Source organism: Poromitra crassiceps, assembly GCF_964638095.1.
Source record: "Poromitra crassiceps genome assembly, chromosome: 1".
Lineage (NCBI taxonomy): Eukaryota > Metazoa > Chordata > Actinopteri > Beryciformes > Melamphaidae > Poromitra > Poromitra crassiceps.
Window position 1 is genome coordinate 71,546,548 of NC_139623.1, and position 23,155 is coordinate 71,569,702.

The window sequence follows — 23,155 nt, forward strand, 5'->3', positions numbered from 1 at the left end:
AGCGCAATGGTATTCTCCATGCCGTGCTAAATACCTCTACGCCCGTTATAATTATACTGGGTGTGCATGGGGGTAGGCGTGCCCCATGCCAAACCAGGCGTGTCCCTGCAAAATGCGGGAACACAGATGGCATTCTGCTATCGTCGGCATGCGCGCAATTCTTTGCGTTAAGACGAGCTCTGAAAAGTACCTCTAAAACAGCTCTTAGTGCAAAATACCCTGCTGCGCTTGAGCGCACCATTATTCTCCACGCTGCGCAGCGCAGTGGAATTCATTTTGGATACGTCATTATGCACGATGTTCCATTAAAATACAAATGCCAGGACATCAAATTCTGCTGCTAAAATTTGGTAACAGCAGATTATCTGTGAGGCAATAATCTATTATTCAGTGAAAAACTTTTATCACACGTAAAGAGCCACAAACATGCTGCCTACTTGCAATATTATTGTCAATCAAATGTCCCTGCAAACACGTTTCGATTTTCCAGTCAACAAAATAACCCGAAGTGCATAAAATCACAGACGTTTTTAACAGGTATATGATGCAATGGTTGTTGTGAGATCTCCAAATTACGCATGGAGAGAATTACAGCATGCATCACACAAACTGTGTTAAAGGGAACGCGAGACGGGAATCTGATTGGTTTGGTTGATGTAACGCCCAGGCATTGCCAGGCCACAGCTGTGAATAATTCTGGTGGTTAAGACCACCCAAATCCCGTTTGCGCTACACGCAGATGGCATTTTGCAGGGCACGGAGAATAGCAGATGACTTGGCACGCGGGGTTATTGAGTGTTATGCCGAGTTCTGCACCCCCCCCCGGAATTGCGTCCCCACCATATTTTGGGGGCTGTTTTTTTGTTGATATAAAATCATATAAAGATGTTGATGTTGGAACGCGAAAGGGAGCTGACCAACCCTGGAGCCCAGAGGACGTCAGGTAGGCAGAGAAGAGGAAAAACAGTTGTTCTTTTTGTATTGTATTGAGTGGTTTATATCTCATGTAACGTGTGCACCTTCTACACCAAGACAATTTCTGCGTATGTGCAAACATACTATGGTCTAGGGATGGGGACTTTAAGCAATTTAAATACTCGAGTACTCTCCTTTTATTATGAACGAGTGCTCGAGTACTCGCGTGGGCTGTGTGATTACTACTATGGTAATGACTGAGCAGGGGTAATCTGCTGTGTAGGCTATGGGGCTGTTCACACATAACATTTGCACTTTTGCATGGAAAAAGCGCTACCTGGAGCATTTTTTGTCAGGAGAGGGACTGACTGTGATATTAGGTGACGCTACGCTAACATCTAAAGCCTACCTCAGACAGTATCTCCGATGGATGGCATTAGCGCTTTGGAGCAGACAAGTTGTGAAACAAGCGAAGGTATTTCCAATACATGTCCATTGTTGCTAAATAGTGATCACCATGATGCGATTGTCTCCCAAAAAGTGATTCTTTCTCCACATTTCTTGTGACTAACGTTATGGGAAACGACAGTGTAGTCAGTAAACTAGTGCAACGTTTTGAATGAGTTTTATTGGGCGTGCGCTATGAAGAAGCGTGCTTCTCATTCGGGAGAATATCTCCAGCCACCATTTTCGGGAAGAGCTAGAAAACTTCCGGTTAAAACTTTCAAAATAATGTTACTTAAACAAAAGTAAATAGCTTATTGATGCACGTTGGAGGAGAAAAGGTTTTTCAACGAATGAAGCAGCATCCTTGTATCAAAATACTCGTTGTGATGTTATATGGTGTGAAACTGTGGCTTTAACGCATTACTCAAAATAAATAAGGTTACAATAAGCGTTTTATTTTGAAAGCAACAAAGCGGATGACGTACTTGTACATTCTGGCTGACTTGACGCCCGGCCGTGCAGTTCATGCTGCCAGATCCACATGACGATGCGTGCGTAGCTCTTCCAGACCATTTTTAAAGGGGTGGGGAGTGGGGCGAGTACCCGAACAGCAGAAATGTTACTCGAGTACTGACGTTATGAACAAGTGCTCGAGTACCCGAGTACTCGCGCCCATCCCTACTATGGTTGAATAAAATAATTCTGATTCTGATTATTCCACAGTAAGGGTAAGCTAAGTGTTCAAGTGGCTGCTGGTTTAAAGGAACACTCTGCCCATTTTCAACCAGCTTTGTATCATTAGAACATCAGTAGTATATCAGAAAAATGTAAACTGTTTTGAAGTCTGTCATTTAATTTGACAGTTATTGAGTGTGGACCAGTGGTCCACACTAACTCAAAGTAATAACTCATTAACTCAAATCAACTCTCAATAACTGTCAAACTAGATGAATGACTTCAAAACAGTCATCTAGTTTGACAGTTATTGAGAGTTGATTTGAGATAATGAGTTATTAATTTGAGTTAGTGTGGACCAGTGATGTCACTGGTCCACACTTTAACACTCAATAACTGTCAAATTAAAGGACAGACTTCAAAATAGTTTACAGTTTTCTGATATACTACTGATGTTCTAATGATACAAAGCTGGTTGAAAATGGGCAGTGTTCCTTTAAGTGTTTATCGAGTGATGGCCTGTGGGTAGAAACAGTTTTTGTGTCTGGTGGTTTTGGCATACAGTGACTGTAGCGCCTGCCAGAGGGGAGGAGTTCAAACAGATCATGGCCAGGGTGAGATGGGTCACTGATCATCTTTCCTGCCATTTTCTTGACTTTGGAGGAGTACAAGTTTTGGATGGAGGGCAGGTTGACACAGATGATTTTCTCTGCAGTTCTGACTGTCTGTGCATCCCCTCTTTGGTGGCAGAACCAAACCAGACAGTGATGGAGTTGCAGAGCACAGACTGGATGATGGCAGTGTAGAACTGGATCAGCAGCTCCTGAGGCAGGTTGTACTTCCTGAGCTGGCGCAGGAAGTACAACCTCCGCTGAGGCTTCTTGGTGACGGTGCCTATACGTTGGCCTCCCACTTTAAAGGAGGACTTACCCCCTAGATATGTATTAGAACAGTGATTTGAAAATACCTATGGAAAAAACCAAGAAATGACATATACTCTTGTCTATACTAGACTCTTTGGCTGTGTTAAGTCAAGATTTTTTTTCGGAAATCGACGCCATTACAGTTTGCCTACTGCCTCAAAAATAATTTATTTGAGAGGGGCGATATCTTTATAAATATCAACAATTAGCCAACGCTGGTGGCCTGTATGGAAACAGAAAATCCTGAAATGGTTGATAGTTATATCAATTTGGCCATTCAGTGGCGAACTAGAAATTTAATTATTTTTGTCCCATTTTGTCCCATGTGTGTGTGCGTGGCTTGCATGTGGCTTGTCTAAACTTACGTTAAGAGCCTCGCTGCTCGCAGCACACAGCACACAGTGAGGACAAACCTCTCGCTCTGGGGTAACACAATGCGAGATTTCTCCACGTAATTCCCTCGTCTAACTAGAGATAAACCGCGCAATGAAATCCGTTTTTAATTTGCGTTTTGGGGGGGCGCAGGAGGCAGCGCAGAGCTCTCCTCCTCCTCACACTGTTCCCATGCGAATCCCCCCGAGCAGCACACACACACAGACAGAGCCAGTCGCTCTGCTCTGCTGACTTGATTTCCATAAAAGTTGGCGTTGCTTGTACACAGTGATGATATTATATTAGCCGATATGTTTAGAGAAGCTTTGTCACGTTGTCACGTCGTAGTATAGCGTTATATTTTACATGTGCGCTAAACTGCGACCATATTTGTTTGCGGAAATATCAGACTGCTCTCTCTGCTGCTCAGAGCACAGAGAGCCCAGCTGCTGCTGGCCTGCTGCGCGCGCCCGCGGAGCTTGGGGCTCGTCCATGTAACAGTACGACTCTCGCCTGCCTGGGCTGGAGAAAGTGCTTGCAACTCGGACTGATAATATAAACATCATCATTCGAGCTTATCCAGGTAAGATATCAATAAAGTAATGACACATTCAGCGGGAAACTAACTATAATTAAGACATGTGCCAACTTTGACGACGTTTGGTTCAGTATTTTAAGAGCAAACTTCAATAAGAATAGGCTTGGAGTTCTGAGGAGCTGAAAGGGTACAGGGGGGGTAAGGGAGTAATTATCTTGAAATACCATAGTCTTTGGGAACACCGTGACGTAACGACGTGTCAAATATCCCATTCATTTGAGAGAAAAAAAAAAAGCAGTCTTTGACCCTAAGAGGGCGCTTATGCCAGATATGCTGCTGAAAAATGATACAAATGGTAAAATGGCAACAGTTTGGTGTCAAATGTGGAAATTCTGACCAGAATTCTTCACACATCACCCCCAAAGTCATATATATTGGTTAAAAGCTGAAAAAAAGTGTTTTGGAGGTAAGTTCTCCTTTAAGTCCTGGGAGATTATGGATCCCAGGAACTTATAGGATTCCACCACAGACACAGTGCTGTTGTATATGGTGAGGGGGGGGCAGTAATGGAAGTCTCCTCCTGAAGTCCACCATCATCTCTAGAGTTTTGAGCTTGTTCAGCTCAAGGTTGTTCTGACCGCACTTTATGCAGAGTGCAGACTCGTCGCCATCTCGGATGAGGCCGATGACCATTGTGTCATCTGCAAACGTCAGGAGTTTGATGGATGGGTCCCCTGAGGTAAAGTAATTTGTGCAGAGGAGGAGGAACCAGGGGGAGAGCGCACACCCCTGGGGGGCGCCAGTGCGGATTATTCAGATACAGGATGTGATCTTCCCCAGCCTCAGCTGCTGCGTCCTACAGTCTGTCAGGAAGTTTATGATCCACTGACAGTTGGAGGCTGGCACACCGAGCTGGGTGAGTTTGGAGCGGAGGATTTCTGGAATGATGGTGTTGAACGCCGAACTGAAGTCCACAAAAACAGGATCCTGGTGTATGTCCCATGTTGACCGCATCATCTACCAACCTGTTTGCCCGGTAGGCAAACTGCAAGGGCACAGCAGGTGTCCCTGTCGCATCCCTCGGGTGGGCCAACACCAGTCTCTCAAAAGGATTTCACGACCACAGACAGACATTAAACACACAGACTTAAACTGCTGGATCTAGGATTACACCCTATGTACCAGTGTTCATCTCCACTGTTGCCCTCCAAGAGCTATAACAACCATGCTGTGAGGACCAGTCTGGGTCAGTCCTACCTGGCGATGCCTCTGTGCTCAGCATACCAAGCTGTGATCTTCTCCTCCCACATGTCAGCTGTCATTTGGTACTGCATCAGCACCTGTGAAACACACACAGGATCAGGAAAGGAAAGAATAGCACACATGTACACACACACAAACTACAACACTGTACAGTATATACAGTTTCTGGAAGAAAAAACATCTAACAAACAAAACCATATACCGCAGTTCTATTACTTACTCTTTTTGGCAAGAGCTCATCTTGGGCCAAGAACCCGGGCTTGTGAAAGTTTGGGTCATAGTCCCCATACTATGAATGAGATTGAGAGTGAGACAGATAACAAAAGATGGAGGGGTGTGCAACATTCCACGTAAGCAAAAAAAACAAACACATAGACAAAGCATAAATTAATGGATCAAATGTTATGAGATGTAAGCACGACAAGCACCTTTTTGGTATCTCATACTGCAATTGTATGTTGCAAGAGTCAAAATAACAGTGAGGGAACTTTAACTTAGCAGGACTTCCTTACCTTGGCTTGAACAGCGTATGATACAAGCAGAACAGAGGCTTCAGGGGAACAGAATATCTCTTCATCTAATATCTGCTTTTTCACCTATAAAAGAGTTGTAAACCAGTTGTTAAACCGAAGTGTTAAATTCAAGTTCACCAATTTGGCCTAGAGATAAAAGTAAATTATGCGGACACAAGGCTCATCTCCTGAGAAGCCGGGGCAGATATGCCCAGGCACGTCGTGGGGGGGGGGGGGGGGGGGGGGTTGGGTGAGGCCCTGTGCGAACTTGACGTCCTGAGGCCCTGCTCATTAACATGCATGCGCATTGATCACGTGCACGCACATAACAAAGTCTAGTCCTACGACACGCGAGTAGACAGTGAACATATTGGGGTGGTTTCGCAGACAAGGCTTAAGGCTAGTCCCAGACTAAAATGCCGTTTGAGCTGGCTTAACTCTAAATCACAGCCTTATCTTAAAATAGTCGTAGATGTAGCCTGTTCTGGATTAAACAAAGCCGATTGCAAGAGGGTGGATCAAAGCTACTCTGGGACTAAATTGAAGCTTAAATTAATCCTGCAAAGCGGCAGGTTTAACTTGTGCTTAGTAGTGTTTGTGAAAGGGAGCACGGACTGTTTGGAATATCTAAATGAAGACCAATATGCACTACAGGGGCCAGCCAGATGAGTACTTGTAGATAGGACTAATCCATTGAATCAGTTTGATGAAATAACTTTCCGAGACCGCTTTCGTATGTACAAAGAAAATGCATTGGAGATCATTACTTTGCTTGAGCCTAGACTTTCCTCTCTGTCTCAAAGAGGAAGGCCTGTACCCAGTTCTCTCTAATAGCCCATTTCCACCGCTGGTATCAACGCGGCCCCGCACAGCTCGTCTCGCTTTTTTGTCTCATTCCACCGATCAAAAACGTGGATAGCCCGGGTTGAGTCGGGGTTGAGTCGTGCTGCTTTTGGTCTCTGCTCTGTTGAGGTTCTAGGGCTGTGGACCCGGTACCATACGGTGACGTGAAAAAACTGCAGACGACTGATTGGTCAGGCAGAATCGTGTTTACTGTAGGCATCTACTGACAATGCTGGATACCAGTTTAGTGGGGCTTACCTTCTCTTCGGTTATTTCCAGAAGTTATTTCTTTTGTGTTGCTGCCTTCGGCTCTGGTGAAATAAAATCGATCTCCTTGCTCAGCTTTAACATGCGGTGGTTTTCAATTGTTTTGAGAGAGAAAAAAGTCCGCTCCTCGGGAAGCCCTTTGTAGTTGGCTCCGCTAGGCCGCAGGCAAAGCCGCGGTCTTGCCTGTTGAGTTGCCGCTGGGGTTCTCCCCGTAGCGCCTCTCCCGTCCCTTGCGCAGTGCATGCATGTGATATCCATTCTCCTAGCCGATTGTCACATTTGCCCATGTAGGCACCAGTATTTCATAATCAGTTTAGAAAGTTCCGTGTATGGATTTAATTTTAACGTTATACTTATAGCCTACTTCGGCTATGGGCGGAGGGCAGATATGCGTTCGCTATGACGACCAGGTGTGGGCGGAGGCAAGTAAACTTGCTATAGAAACACAGTCTATATCAAGTAGAGCCGAGTAATACCAGATCGAGTAGAGCTGTACTGTGCTGTTATATGTGGTGGAAATGAGCCATACGTTCTGATCACTTTGAGGCATTGAATTCACTGCAAATTGCAGCCCAAGCTCTCTTCTTCTTTTGCTCAGTAGCAGCAGTATGGTTCTTACTTTCTATAGGACGAATCAGCGTGACGTCACTTGCCACCCAGAAATGCGGAACCCCGCGGCAGTCAATAGTATGAGTTGTGCCAAACAAATGTTAATATCTCAAAAACTATACATCACATCGCTTATATTTTGACATTCTGAATGAGAGCAGAATTAGCTCAAGAGTTTGTTGTATAATATATGCATGTCGTGTTTAGGGATGGGCATTTCTAGCAAAAACACTATTCGAAATTCGCTGGCCAAATTCGAATTTAATTCGAAATTCGAAAATAAAAATAAAAATGTATTTTTATTTTTTTTTGTGAGTGAAATGTTGCATTGTCTCCCCTGATTCTAAGTCTACGGCTTTATTAATTAATATAAAAAGCTTCTGCTGTGGATTTTTAGCTCAAACAAGCATTGCACCACTGAAGTAAAGAACATGTTACATGACATTGACATTTTCGAAAATAAAAAACAGTTTTGACAATCATGAGTGGTTCATTAAATATTTACCGTAAATTCCGGACCATAAGGCGCACCGGTATATAAGCCGCAGCAGCAAAATTGACTGTTTTTTACATATATAAGCCGCACCGGACTATAAGCCGGGGGCGTTTTGATGTTTAATTACCATATGTAAGGGTTCCTACACAGAGGGGATTGTCGGGAAAGAGATGGCTGTTTGGGGAAGCTCCCATTTATTAACATTTCAACAAAACAAAACAAAAGTCAGGTCACTAATCCCCAGACAAAATCACACAACAATAGGCTATATGTGCAGCAAACGTTGCCCTTTAAGTTTACTTGCCTCCGCCCACACCTGGTCGTCATAGCGAACGCATATCTGCCCTCCGCCCATAGCCGAAGTAGGCTATAAGTATAACGTTAAAATTAAATCCATACACGGAACTTTCTAAACTGATTATGAAATACTGGTGCCTCTAAATGACCTACAGTGTACATGGGCAAATGTGACAATCGGCTAGGAGAATGGATATCACATGCATGCACTGCGCAAGGGACGGGAGAGGCGCTACGGGGAGAACCCCAGCGGCAACTCAACAGGCAAAGGTTCTGTGAGTTCCCCTTTTCTATTCACAGTTTACACAAATGAATGTCGAAGCAGTCAGCCCAACAATTTTGTCATCAAATTCTCTGACGACACTATTATTTTAAGCCTGTTGCGAGCTGGTGACTGCCCATCAGTGTATTCCAATGAGATTGACTCCTTCTGGGCCTGGTGTAAACAAAACCATCTCACTCTGAACATCTCCAAAACCAAAGAGATGATCTTTGACCCCCGTGGAGTGAGTGTACACGCCCCCATTATCATTGATGATATTGAAATTGAGCAGGTCGGTTCATATAAATATCTGGGAGTTCAATTTGATAACCAACTTAAATGGAGTATGCATGTTGATTTCCTGTGCGGAAAACTTGCTCAAAGGCTCCACTTCCTCCGCCGACTCCGATTGTTCGGAGTGAGCAGCACAAACATGCTAACTTTCTACAATGCCGTTCTCGGTAGCCTGATCAGATATGGCTTAGCTTCCTGGTTCGGCTCCCTCACCATCCAAAGTAAATCTAAGCTCGAAAGGATGGTGAAAGCCGCTATGAAGGTGATAGGAATAAAAAACTACCCGTCCCTTCAATCAATCTTTGAGGAAGCTGTGATCAAGCAGTCTTATCGCATTCTGGATGACTCCTCTCATATTCTATTCTCAGAATATGAACTCTTACCTTCCGGAAGGCGATACAGAGCATGTAGGTACAAGTCTAACCGCTACAAGCTCTCCTTCCTCCCAACATCAATCACACTCCTAAACAAACGACCTGCTTAAATCTAAAAAACTCATGGGACCTGTTTTATAATTTTATAATTTTCTATTGAATCCTTTTATTATTTTATTCTATTATTATTTTAAATTTTTTTTCATTTCAATAATGCACTTTACCATTTTTCTTTAAACGTGATCATGCTGTGGTCTTACTATTTTATTGGTTTTATTATCAAATTGCTTTTATCACCATTTGTTTTAATTTGTAAGCCACTTTTGCACAGTAGCACAGATCACTTTATCTAGTCTCCCGCCCATTTCTTTGCACATGTCATCTTTTTATCCTCAGTGCAATTCTTTATTATATGGGTCTTTTTCCTTTGACGGGTCAGTTTGCAATATAATTCCATGCACTTCATATGTAAGGAGCATTTCTTCACGAAAAAATGTGTAGACCTTTGTTGTTGTTCCTGTTATGTTATTTTGTCATTTTGTGTTGTCTTCTTTTTTATGATGCAGCTGTATGTAGCACTGTTGTCCAAGACAAATTTCCTCTCGGGGACAATAAAGTATATCCTGATCCTGATCCTGAAACGGCTGTAACCAGAGAAGTCAAGTCACTAATCCTCGTCTTCCTGCGTACTGAAACCACCAAAGTCCTCATCTTCAGTGTCGGAAACGAACAGGTTCAGGGTGGCTTCGTCAACCACTCTCCTCTCTCCTTCATTGTCACTCAAAACCAACGAACTCCTCTTCGGTGTCGGCATCGAACAGCCTCTGAAGCCTCTGACGGCCCTCAGCGCCAGCTGTGGCGGCGTCATCCTCTTCATCCCGCAGCAGTCCAGCCTTTTGGAACCCGTTGGTGATTGTGGATGTTTTCACACTCCTATAATATTCCGTGATCTTCCTTTGTGTGAATTCGCCGAAGTTTGTGATTTTCTCCTGGTAGTCGGGAGGGAGTTGTTCAGTAGTTCTCGCCCGGACGGACAGTCCCTTTCGTCTCATAAATCGGAAGCACCAAGATGGGCCACCTATGAAATGTTCAATTTTCATTTCGGTGGCGACTGTTTTGGCCTTCAGTCGGATCTGCACCGTGGAAACGCCTCGGCCGTCTGCTCTCTGGGTCAACACCCAATCTTCAAGGGAATCTTCAAGTTCGGGCCATCTGCTTTTATGACCTCTGAAGGACTTTTTGGTCTTCTTGCACTGAGACAGTTCCTCCTGCTGCACCTTCCAACGCCTCACCATTGACTCGTCGATGCCCAGGTTATGCGCTGCTGCTCTATTTCCCTCTTTTAATGCGAGATTGACTGCTTTCAACTTGAAAGCTGCGTCGTGTGAATTTCTGCGTACCTTCCCCATGGTAAGTGAGAGAGAGTTGCTTCTACTGCTCGTCTTGTTGTGATTCCGGGCTGCTGATGAACTTTGAACCGGTAGGAGTAACCGGTTGATTTCCGCCAATGATGTCAAGTCTTTCATACACAAAGGCAATTCAAGGTGCTTTACAAAAAAATAATCGAAAAAACAAGCAGCAAAGCAATGCACATAAAATGTGCTGATGAAGCTGTGTAACCTGTAAAATCCATCGATTTTGGAGGTCACCGAGTGGCCGTTTGCTTACCGTAATTACCATATGTAAGGGTTCACGCACAGAGGGGATTGTTGGCTGTTTGAGGAAGCTCCCATTTACCGTATTACCGTAACATTTCAACAAAACAACATAACACAACACCACCTTTGTTTATTTTTACAGTGCACACAGTGTCCGCGGTGTGGTGAAAAGAGGGCAAGAGAGGAAATTAAAACAGAAGTGGATTTATAGTTAGAAAGAGTGCTAAAAAAGAGAGATTTTATTTGTATTTTTTTTTTTTTTCTGAAAAAATCCATAGATAAGCCGCACCGTTATATAAGCCGCAGGGCCAAAAAACGGGGAAAAAGCCGCGGCTTATAGTCCGGAATTTACGGTAGTAGGCTCAGGTCTGAGTGCCAAAGGGGTGCCAAAGTCACCCCCTCTCCCTCTTCATGGGATTTCATCCGCCATTCATTTTTCCATAAACCTTGCTTAAAATGCTTATAAAAATTGTTTTACTTGCTCAAACCAAGCGATTTGACTATACTTAGAATCAGGGGAGACAATGCAACATTTCACTCAAAAAAATTTTTTTTTTTTTTTTTTTCGAATTTCGAATTTCAATAATAAAAGTCGACCTTGATAATAACAACGATTATTCGAAAATTCGAAATTCGATGCCCATCCCTAGTCGTGTTAAAGTTGTGTGAACTGTTGCAGTTTTTAAAATGTAAACAGAGTTAGTCGGCTAGAGTCAGACACTCAAGCCTCGCGCCACTTGGGCTGCATAGGGTTCCGTTGCCACCCAGTGACGCGGTTTGTTTACCAAAATGCTGCTCGGCTGATCGCTCATATAACTGGATGGTTTGCCACAATCACTATCACTATAGTTTTTTGAGCGAGTTCTTTTTGCTTCTGCCATTGTTTGGACTCAAGATTCACTCCAGTAATGGTGTTTTCAATTCTATTCTGGGTTTTGTTGAGCACCATTAGACCGACAGCATTTGCTCCTACTTAACCTAATGAGGCTTGACCCAGGTGTTCTCATTTAGGCTTACTCCAGGACTCCATAGTCTAACTAAGTCAGATTTAAGCCATGTTCATTAGGGGTGTCACAATATATCGTCCCACAAAATTTCGCGATAGTAAAACGTCACGATATGTATCGTTGAGATGAAATCTCATATCGTGAAAAAATTTTTTTTTTTTTTTTTTTTTTTTTTTAAAGTAGACAAAGAAACGTCTTTGTTTGTTGAAGTTCAATGTGTGGAAAGTAGTTCAGTTGAACAAGTCTCTGAAGAGACACATGAGAAGTTATACAGGAGAGAAACCATTCAATTGAGTTTCTGGCAAAACTGTTTACTTGACAGGAAAAACTGAAGATGCATAAAAAATAGACTAAGAAAAGTCTTGTTGTTTGAGTTTGAAGAAAAACTGAAGATGCATAATGAGAATTTATACTGCTGAGAAACCTTTTAGTTCAAAGTAAATCTAAGTGACGGTGTAACTCATTCTATTTCAAGATAAGCCTTATCTCCAATCTCATGTTTTTTCTAGTTGTTATTGTAATAACAATTTCCCACAACAGCATGTTTTGTATTTGTGCATTTCAAATAAAATACTACTTTTCCAGTCATATATTGTCATTATTCAAGTTTTAAAAAATATTGTTAAAATCGTATCGTATCGTATCGTTATCGTGAACCCAGTATCGTGATACGTATCGTATCGTGAACTGAGTGTATCGTGACACCCCTAATGTTCATGCAAGCCACTTAAATGTCCTAGTTTAACTACCGTAAATTCCGGACTATAAGCCGCACCTTTTTTCCCGTTTTTTGGCCTTTTTTGGCCCCTGCGGCTTATATAACGGTGCGGCTTATCTATGGATTTTTTCCAAAAAAAAAAAAAAAAAAAAAAAATCTCTCTTTTTTAGCACTCTTTCTAACTATAAATCCACTTCTGTTTTAATTTCCTCTCTTGCCCTCTTTTCACCACACTGTATGACACTGTGTGCACTGTAAATAACAACACAGGTGGTGTTGTGTTATGTTGTTTTGTTGAAATGTTAATAAATGGGAGCATTACATATGGTAATTAAACATTAAAACACAAAAAAAAAAAAAAAAAAAAAAAAAAAAAATACCATTAACACATTCACTGCCAACAACGTATGAACACGTTTTCAGAATCCAGCTGTTCCCTGCCAACAACGTGTTTACACGTTTTTGGCATCGATTTTTTTTTTTTGACGGTGGGTTGTGCATCTAACCCTTTTACATCTCTTATATAATTATTGGAGCCACCGAACGTTTACAACCCATTCCACCGACCCACTAAGTGGCAACAGTGCTCTCCTGGCTAGAGGAAGGAAAGCATTTTTTTAACTTGTCACGCCATTCTCAGCCCAGCCATTCTCATGAAAAATGGATGGGGGAAAACGCTGTCCTTTTCGCGCTGATTGCTGGCGATGCGGGATTGCAAATTTACATAATAGATTCAGCCGATCTACTATGATCGGGTGATAGATTACAGGTGGAGGAACACACTTTGAAACACGCAGCATAAATATGACCAGAATCGCAAAAGCTTCTCTCAACCAAAACTCCAAACGAGCGAGTCCATCCCGACTTCCTCAAACAGCGGCCGTGCAGACATGCAGGCACAGGAGAGCAGCAAAGCACTGACTGGTGACAAGCTTGTCCGCCCACGGAGGGAGGAGTTGAAGCAACTCGAGAGGGAGGGAGAGAGAGAGAGAGAGAGAGAGAGAGAGAGAGAGAGGGAGGGAGAGCGAGAGGGAGGGAGAGAGAGAGAGAGAGCGAGAGGGGGAGGGAGAGAGAGAGAGAGAGAGCCAAAAATGAATGGTTAAAGTGACTGTTCCATCCAATTTCACAAAAAGCCGTTTATCTCTGAATATTCTTTCTGACGCTAAAACCATGCTGTATTCAACTGCTAATGCTTACATAACTACTAACTCTACAAACTAACTCTTTTAGACAGAGAAAGTACACATTCTATTAGTACTTTTGAGATATTGTATGTTCACAAACTCCAAGCTGAAACGAATCCTCGGCTCTTGTAAAATGAGCCATAATCCTCAAAAAACGGCTTGGCAGAAGCTACCTACAGCAAAAAAAAACGGCTGGCAGTCAATGTGTTAAAACACCCGCGGCTTATAGTCCGGTGCGGCTTATATAAGAAAAAAATAGTCAACTTTGAAGGTGCGGCTTATACACCGGTGCGCCTTATAGTCCGGAATTTACGGTAGTCCAAATTACCGTAAATTCCGGACTATAAAACGCACCGGTCTATAAGCCGCGGGACCAAAATTGACTATTTTTTTCTTCTATAAGCCGCACCGGTCTATAAGCCGCGGGTGTTTTGATGTTTAATTACCATATGAAAGGGTTCGTGCACAGAGAGGAATGTCGGGAAAGAGATGGCTGTTTGGGGAAGCTCCCATTTATTAACATTTCAACAAAACAAAACAAAAGTCAGGTCACTAATCCCCAGACAAAATCACACAACAATAGGCTATATGTGCAGCAAACCTGTAACCAGAGAAGTCAAGTCACTAATCCTCGTCTTCCTCTTCTTCCTGCGTACTGAAACCACCAAAGTCCTCATCTTCAGTGTCGGAAACGAACAGGTTCAGGGTGGCTTCGTCAACCACTCTCCTCTCTCCTTCATTGTCACTCAAAACCAACGAACTCCTCTTCATCACTGTCGGCATCGAACAGCCTCTGAAGCCTCTGACGGCCCTCAGCGCCAGCTGTGGCGGCGTCATCCTCTTCATCCCGCAGCAGTCCAGCGTTTTGGAACCCGTTGGTGATTGTGGATGTTTTCACACTCCTATAATATTCCGTGATCTTCCTTTGTGTGAATTCGCCGAAGTTTGTGATTTTCTCCTGGTAGTCGGGAGGGAGTTGTTCAGTAGTTCTCCCCCGGACGGACAGTCCCTTTCGTCTCATGAATAGGAAGCACCAAGATGGCCCACCTCTGAAATGTTAAATTTTCATCTCGGTGGCGACTGTTTTGGCCTTCAGTCGGATCTGCACCGTGGAAACGCCTCGGCCGTCTGCTCTCTGGGTCAACACCCAATCTTCAAGGGAATCTTCAAGTTCGGGCCATCTCCTTTTATGACCTCTGAAGGACTTTTTGGTCTTCTTGCACTGAGACAGTTCCTCCTGCTGCTTCTTCCAACGTCTCACCATTGACTCATCGATGCCCAGGGTACGCGCTGCTGCTCTGTTTCCCTCTTTTAATGCGAGATTGACTGCTTTCAACTTGAAAGCTGCGTCGTGTGAATTTCTGCGTACCTTCCCCATGGTAAGTGAGAGTGTTGCTTCTACTGCTCGTCTTGTTGTGAATATTCCTTGATCTTCCTTTGTGTGAATTCGCCGAAGTTTGTGATTTTCTCCTGGTAGTCGGGGGAGGGAGTTGTTGGTCGAGTGGCCGTTTGCTTACCGTAATTACCATATGTAAGTGGTCATGCACAGAGGGGATTGTCGGGAAAGAGATGGCTGTTTGAGGAAGCTCCCATTTACCGTATTACCGTAACATTTCAACAAAACAACATAACACAACACCACCGTTGTTTATTTTTACAGTGCACACAGTGTCCGCGGTGTGGTGAAAAGAGGGCAAGAGAGGAAATTAAAACAGAAGTGGATTTATAGTTAGAAAGAGTGCTAAAAAAGAGAGATTTTATTTGTATTTTTTTTTTTTTTTCTGAAAAAATCCATAGATAAGACGCACCGTTATATAAGCCGCAGGGGCCAAAAAACGGGAAAAAAGCCGCGGCTTATAGTCCGGAATTTACGGTAGACCTACTCCTGGCTTAATCTAAGCCTTGTCTGCGAAACCGCCCCATTGTGTATCAAGTGCGCTCGGACAGTAGGGGTGGGGGCGATCGATACACCATAGTATCGCGATATTTTGCCTGACGATATTGTATCGATATTAAAGAAAAAAAAAAGTGCAGGCCATGCCATGCCAGGCCACCGGGCATCTGCCCGAAGCGCCCGATGTTGCAGTCTGCGCCTGCAGTGGCCTATTGAGTCCAGAGAAGCTTAATAATGTAGCCTACGTGTGGGGCCAAAACAAAACAAAACAAAAAAAACACTGCATGTTTTACTTCCGGTGAGGTCAAGGAAAAGGTAGGAAAAGGAGTTAGACAATATATCGAAATATCGCAATATTCAATATATCGCAATACTAGCATATCGCAATATCGCAATACTATCGTATTGTGACTCAAGTATCGTTTTAGTATTGTGTCGTGGGCATCTGGTGATTCCCACCCCTATTGGACAGTGGCAACCAAACAACTTCACACGTTTGCTACTAGGGCTGTGAATCTTCACTGGCCTCACGATTCGATTCGATAACGATTATTAGGGGTGTCACGGTACACAAAAGTCACGGTTCGGTACGTACCTCGGTTTTGGGGTCACGGTTCGGTACGAAAACGGGGAAAAAAAGCAACAAATCCCAAAAACTGTTTTTTCCCCTTTGAATATGTCTGAATTCTGCTTTTTACGCTATTTTTACCATCAGAAATAGTGTCTAATATGTGGGAATGAATAAATGTCCACTATTTAATAAGATCTAGGCAATCCACACAAAAAGGTTTTACTCTAGAGCAGTGATTTTCAAAGTGTGGGGTGCGCCTCCCTCTCAGATGTCTGTATTCCAGCTGTTTGACAGGGCAAAGGCATTTCCCCCCACTTTAAATCTTTATTGTACACAAGTTTGTAAACAGAGCGCATGTGTGGAGTAGCCTAATACTCCCACCAACCCCTCCCCCTGTTGTATTTGTTTTATGTAGCATTTGCGTTTGATGTAAGCACTAATTTGGAATCCTATCTAAAAGCGGCCACTAGGCGGCAGTGTTTCTTTAGTCAACGCATAAGTCAACGTCAAAATACCTACATGTTCAGAAGAAGAATAAAACGGCAGAAGAAGAAAAACTTCTAAATCCTGTTGAAAGATACCCCCACTGTCTGACAGACAACGGGGTGGGTTTCACTTTCCCAGTACAGTAAATTTCGGACTATAAGCCGCGGCTTTTTCCCTGTTTTTTGGCCCTGCGGCTTATATAACGGTGCGGCTTATCTATGGATTTTTTCGAAGAAAAAAAAAAAAAAAAAAAAACGGAATTCTCTCTTTTTTAGCACTCTTTCTAACTATAAATCCACTTCTGTTTTAATTTCCTCTCTTGCCCTCTTTTCACCACACCGCGGACACTGTGTGCACTGTAAAAAAAAACACAGGTGGTGTTGTGTTATGTTGTTTTGTTGAAATGTTAATAAATGGGAGCTTCCTCAAACAGCCATCTCTTTCCCGACAATCCCCTCTGTGCATGAACCCTTACATATGGTAATTAAACATTAAAACACAATTAAAAAAAAAAAAAAAAAAAAAAAAAGAAAAAACATTAAAACACCTGCGGCTTATAGTCCGGTGCGGCTTATATATGTAACAAACAGGCAATTTTGCTGCTGCGGCTTATACTCCGGTGCGGCTTATAGTGCGGAAATTACGGTAAGTACAGGAAAGAACCCTGTCAGCGCCTTAACGTTATTGGATGTGAGTTTTGTTTAGCATAATATGATTACGTTCGGTCATCTAATGGATTATTGGAACATGACAAGGAGTCATCGCCTCTTCCTCACCGCAGCTTGCCTGTCTGCATCCGCAGATGTCTGCTTGACCGCATCACTCATCCCACGCGATGTATGTTGCTTGTTTACAAGTTAACAGCTTTGTCAGTGTTATGTAACGTTTAGCCGCAACGCGCAACTATAAAGGACTTTGTCACGGCTACGTAACGTTACATTGGCAAGCTTACCTCGTTGGCTTGATGTTGACAGAATTTGCAAAACAGCTTATCGCCACAAAACGTCCCATTCTGTGAACGCGGATTTCTATGGCCCTTGTGTTGTTTTGGTGTGTCTTCTTCTGTGGCGTTTAATTCAATTCAATTCAATGCCGTTCAAACAGCGTTTAGGTGCATCTGGATTTGACGTATTCGTCGTGTCGTTTCATGTACCGTGAAACGAGGTACCGTGAGGGTCGTACCGTAAACTCACGGGATGAATACATGTACCGTGACACCCCTAACGATTATCGATGCATCTCGATGCATCTTAAATCGATGCATCACTTTTTTTTCCGAATACGGTACATGATTTTTTTTCTCACTTTCTTTTTTCTCACTGTGTGGCTACTTTTAAAATAAAAGTGCATTTAGAATTGCATTGTATTATGATCCATAATTAAAATAAACAACTGCATGTACTTCCATTATATTTTATTTTATTATTAAAAAGATTTTTTATTTATTTATTTATTTTTTAATAATCGATTTTTGACATTTGTGAATCGATGCAGAATCGTGCAGGTCCGCATTGCGATGCATCTTATAATCGATTATTTTTGACACCCCTATTTGCTACTAGTAGTTATCTGATAAACGGTCATAGCTTTATGACAGTTTAGCTTTAGTTCTTGATCTACTGTACATGAAAGATCTCACCATCAATACCATCCCTCTCTCTGTCACGTTCAGGCTGACATGCGGTGCACTCGCAGTGTTCCAAATAGTTGCAATGTTTTTATCAGGGTGGCATGGATGCGTGGTCAAAATAATACAGCATCATTATGCGGGCACAGCTGCAGAGCACACAGACTAAACTAAATGTGCGCTGCTTGGTCGCTGCTTCTCGCCTCGGAAGCAGCAGAGGGATGGAGATGGAGAGAGAGGGGGAGTGTGAGAGAGAGAGAGAGAGAGAGAGTGAGAGAGACAAAGAGAGAGAGACGAGCTCCGTTGTGGTGGAGCAGATCTCAGAGATGGAGTCTTTTAGGGCTGCCACAAACGATTATTTTGATAGTCGACTAGTCACCGATTATTTCAACGATTAGTCGACTAATCGGATCATAAATTGCAGCTTATCGCACAATTACTCAATCGCTTTGATTTAGGCTATCATCAGCTTCTACATTTAGCTTCAAGTTGTTTTAATCATGTCCTAAATAAAAATAAAGACAATTAAGATGATAATTCACTCAAAAATAATCTTTTCATGAACTTTAAAGTTTAGAGCATGTAGCAGCATATTTATTTCTGGCATCAATGTACTTGCATGTAATAAATGTAATATAGTGCAAATTGCAAAACTGCAAAATAGTACACATTGAAATTGAAAACATATAGTGCAATGAAATATGTACTATCCATTGAATGAATAATGCAAAATAAATTTAGGGCACTACTACGTGGAATGGAAATGGAACCAAAAACTATTCACTATGTATGCAACCAAAATATCAACAAAAATAAAGTTTCAGTCTTCTCAGGCATCTAACACATTTTTAAATGTAGTAAGTAGAGAGTGCAAACTGCGGAGTAAAATGAGGTTTCCAGTATTCCCGTCAGCAACACATGAGCTTAACGTTGCTGCTATGCAATGTTACAGCAAGGCTTTTACGATACGATACGATATACTTTATTGGCAGTTCACACTGAAATTTGTCTTGCCAGACAGCGGCTAACAAGCTAAGCTAATTAGCCTTAATCTCCATCATCTGCATTCGCCACAACGTGCTTCCTTTTGAGATGCTCGCGCATCATACTCGTGCTGCCATGATAAGCGAGTTCAGCTTATTTAGCAGATTTTGCATTTCATATAATTGTGGGTGAAATGCTCCCACACTTTGGACGTATGAGGACGGCTAGACATTTTTTCTGTAGAGCACTGGGAGCAGGAGCAAGCTGCTTGTTTTTCCGGTGATGTCATGTTTTCCCCGGATGATCGGTACTAATCGGTACTAATCGTGGCAGCCCTAGTCTCCATGTGTAATACAATCCATGCAGGCCAGGCGCGAGGCCCGCTGTGCAATCGCACTCTTCGCACAGCCCTTGTGACGGTTCTGGATATGCCGGCATTCATATGGGTGGTAATGATATCAGCCAGCTCACCTGAAGGAAGAAGAGGTGCTGAGTAATTTCCTGGACCAATTCTTCTTCCACTTTCTCTGGGAAGAATTTAGCCAGGAAATGGAATGTTATGGGAGAGTCCTTCGGAACCTCCTGGTCCAAAACCTTAGTGAACAAATAAACAACAGTAGGAGACAAGTGTGCATTAATATGTGTTTAGTAAATGGTAAATGGCCTGCATTTATATAGCGCTTTTATCCAAAGCGCTTTACAATCAGTAGGTACGTTCACCCATTCACACACCGATGACAGCCAGCTGCCACGCAGGGTGCTGGCACTCCAACAGGAGCAATTTGGGGTTCAGTGTCTTGCCCAAGGACACTTCGACATGCAGACTGGAGGAGCCGGGAATCGAACCACCGACCTCTTTTATCCAAAGCGATTAGTGGACGACCCGCTCTACCTCCTGAGCTACAGCCGCAGTATACAACATTTTCTCTAAAGCCAGGATTTCTGGAGACTGTAATGTTCCAATCAATATTTGTGCAGTTAGTTACTGTTATACAACAGTTAGTTCCGGCCGGGCAATTTGATTGGACAAGAGGGATCCTACCAGTGCCAATATTTCATGATAATGCACTGGCGCTTCACTGTGTGTAGATCACTCTGCTTCACAGCTGCTCTAATCAACAAAACGCTTCACAGCTGTAGAGTAGACAGTAGTAAAGTAGACAGCCTGCAGTTAATTAGGCTGATTAGGCTACATTTTCATTTTTCGGCAAAGCAGAAAGCTGAGGGAACTATTTTTGTTGGCGGAGGAATAAATAGAGAAATCATATATTTTCTCAGCTTTTTGTCATTTTTTTAATCAGCTTTGTTTAATAGAACTGTTGTATAAAAGCAATATCACAGACCGAATCACAGCAGTGCCGATATTAGCCAACAACCGCACTCCCTCTTGTGTGATATTGCTTAATTGGCAATACAAAGTCATGTTAACAATAACACAAATCCTAGCAGCTGCCATATTTTACAAGCAGTGAAATCTGCAATTAATTCATTTAATCTGCTTCAGCAGATTCAAGGTCACAAGGATGCAGCAAGTACAAATCTGCATTTGAAATTCACAAATATATTTTGGTCCAAAAATACAAACTTCAGAATTCACTAAAAGTGTAAGGACTGTGAATATGTTTAGGCTACGCAAATCGGCATGGTTGTGTTAAAAAGGTTACTGGTAATGTACAAATTATGATACATTAATGGGAATTTAACTCATTCATGGCCAAAGACGTCTTTGACGTGTTATCAGGAATAGCCCTCCCAGCCAATGACGTGTTTGACGTGTTTTTGTTTTTATTAGTGCAGCGCGTAGTTCAAAGACTTCCCCAGCCTGTGACATGTTATCAGGTCCCTAGCCTCAAAGTCAAGCCGACAACACGCGATCAAACACATACCGCAGCTGTTGTTTTGAAATGAGCAGGAGGAAAAACAGAAAACAGAAACGTGCTTCCTTGTGCAGAGGAGAAACGCCATTGAAACGCCCCTCGGCGCGCTGCACGAGCTGGTCGGCTTGCTGCAGGGCAGCGGACATCGATCAGTTGTTCACGGTAGTCAAACCCGTGACCAACATGATCGATCCTGGTCCCTGGACCGCGTTCCTGTGTGCCACCCCGAAAGAGACGAGACGGAGTCACAACTTTGTGAGCAGGAGGAGAACAGCAGCCTCGCCACAGAAATGGCTTTCACACAGAGCCAAGCAGCACGGCCACTTTCCTGTCGAGGGCGAGGAAGACTGGACTCCAATGCGACAGGACCCGGATGATCTCACGGTAAGGAGTGTGTGTGTGTGTGTGTGTGTGTGTGTGTGAGAGAGAGACTACACTGATCTCTGCATTCTATTCTATGATCACACTCACTCACACTGAGTAAACCGTATTGTTGAATGTAAAAAAAGCACTTCATGTATATATATATATATATATATATTTTATTTTTATTTTTTTTTGTCATTTGTGTCATAACGAATAATATTTACATGTCTGATGTCAATACAGTTCAAAATAAAAGAATTGAGAGCGAGTTCTGCCTGAGATTGTGTGCTTTACAGAAATGCCATTTTCTGCAATTTCTCTTCTCAGAGAGACCTTTTTGGTGAAAACAGGGTGTATATAAATGGCTATAAGTAGAGTACAGAACATGCTAAAAGCTCACTTTTTTTTTCCTGGTGAACCCAGAGACGTACATCTTCATTTTGAGGTATTGCAAATCACTTTGGTGCTAATAGATAATTTACTGTGGGTCTTGAAAGATGACCAACAATTATGAAAATCTTTGGCCTGTGCTAAATATTGGCAGTCCTAAACTGGCCATGAATGAGTTAAAATCATGTATTCACATTTTTTAAATATTAATAAATCAGTTCGACATCCAGGAATCCCCGATCAAATTGCGGGTTACACAAACAATCACTCTGCATTTATTTGTGCAATGTGTTTTAAACATGTGGTGTTTGACATATATATTTCTGAGTCATGTGACATTTGTTTGATCTCCATAGGTTCTCCTCCTTCTCTCACCCGTTTCTCTGGTTTCAGCCAGGCGTACGTGTCCTTTACTGTGTACCTGAGCCCAAAGAACCAGGTCTCCCTCAAACCAACAGTGCGACACACCAGATCAAAAAGGTCTTTCCCTTTCCACTTCACCTGAGAAAGAGACAATAACTTAGTGAGTTGAAATGCTGAAATTAGGGCAATGTGTTTGTCTGCAGTATCATCAGACACTGTTAAAGGCAATGTGTTCGTCTGCATGTGTTGATCTGCACTATCATCAGACACTGTTAAAGGTAGTTCCAGTATAAAGCTGATCTCCCATCCTCTTTGTAAGGGAAGGACAGCACATCAAACTCGAGAGATATTCAATCTTGCTGATGTTGAGCTGCAGCCCCTATAGAGAGCCGCAGGGATGACGTATTTTTGTAGGCAGAATGCGGAAGTCCCGAACTTCCTGGTTCTACACTGTTTCTGTCTATGGGATTTTTGAATGGGTTTTTGCCGCGATGCTTCAAATAAGGTCTCTGGGCAACGCAAGATTAATCAAACGCGAACCAGAGTTCCGTCGGATAATCTTCACACATGAGGACCACTTTCATGAGTTTTGTAGCGTAAATGCGAGCCCTAGAAGTAAAAAGCTCGAGCGAAGCTAATCCAGAACTACACACTGTCGCATAGGCTTCCACGTCACGTCAGCACTCAACCTGGACTGTTGTTGATGTGTGCACTGCTGTGCACTGATTACCCCGGGCTGAACCAGGTGAGGGAAAGAGAATTTCCGTGTTCGCCCTTTGAAGTGGTGACGTTATTGACGTATATATCCCCATCGACTCAAAAGTGTAGTCTCATTTAGCCGTTTGCTAGCTAGCCACCCTTTTAACGGCACATAAAAGCTTCAAAACTCATAAAAGTAGTCTTCATGTGTGAAGATGATGTTACTAAACACTGGTTCGCGTTT

General features: G+C 42.8%; 1 protein-coding gene across 2 annotated transcripts in view; it reads right to left on the minus strand.

Moving 5' to 3' along the window:
• nf2b (NF2, moesin-ezrin-radixin like (MERLIN) tumor suppressor b) overlaps positions 1-23,155 on the minus strand; it is an 85,931-nt gene that overhangs the window by 61,589 nt on the left and 1,187 nt on the right. For both annotated transcript variants that reach the window (XM_083649229.1, XM_083649230.1), the window contains exons 3-7: positions 22,225-22,350; positions 19,688-19,810; positions 5,646-5,729; positions 5,354-5,422; positions 5,128-5,210 (exon numbers count right to left, since the gene is read on the minus strand). In XM_083649229.1, coding sequence (XP_083505355.1) covers positions 5,128-5,210; positions 5,354-5,422; positions 5,646-5,729; positions 19,688-19,810; positions 22,225-22,350 — 485 coding nt within the window. The remainder of the gene's footprint in view (positions 1-5,127; positions 5,211-5,353; positions 5,423-5,645; positions 5,730-19,687; positions 19,811-22,224; positions 22,351-23,155) is intronic.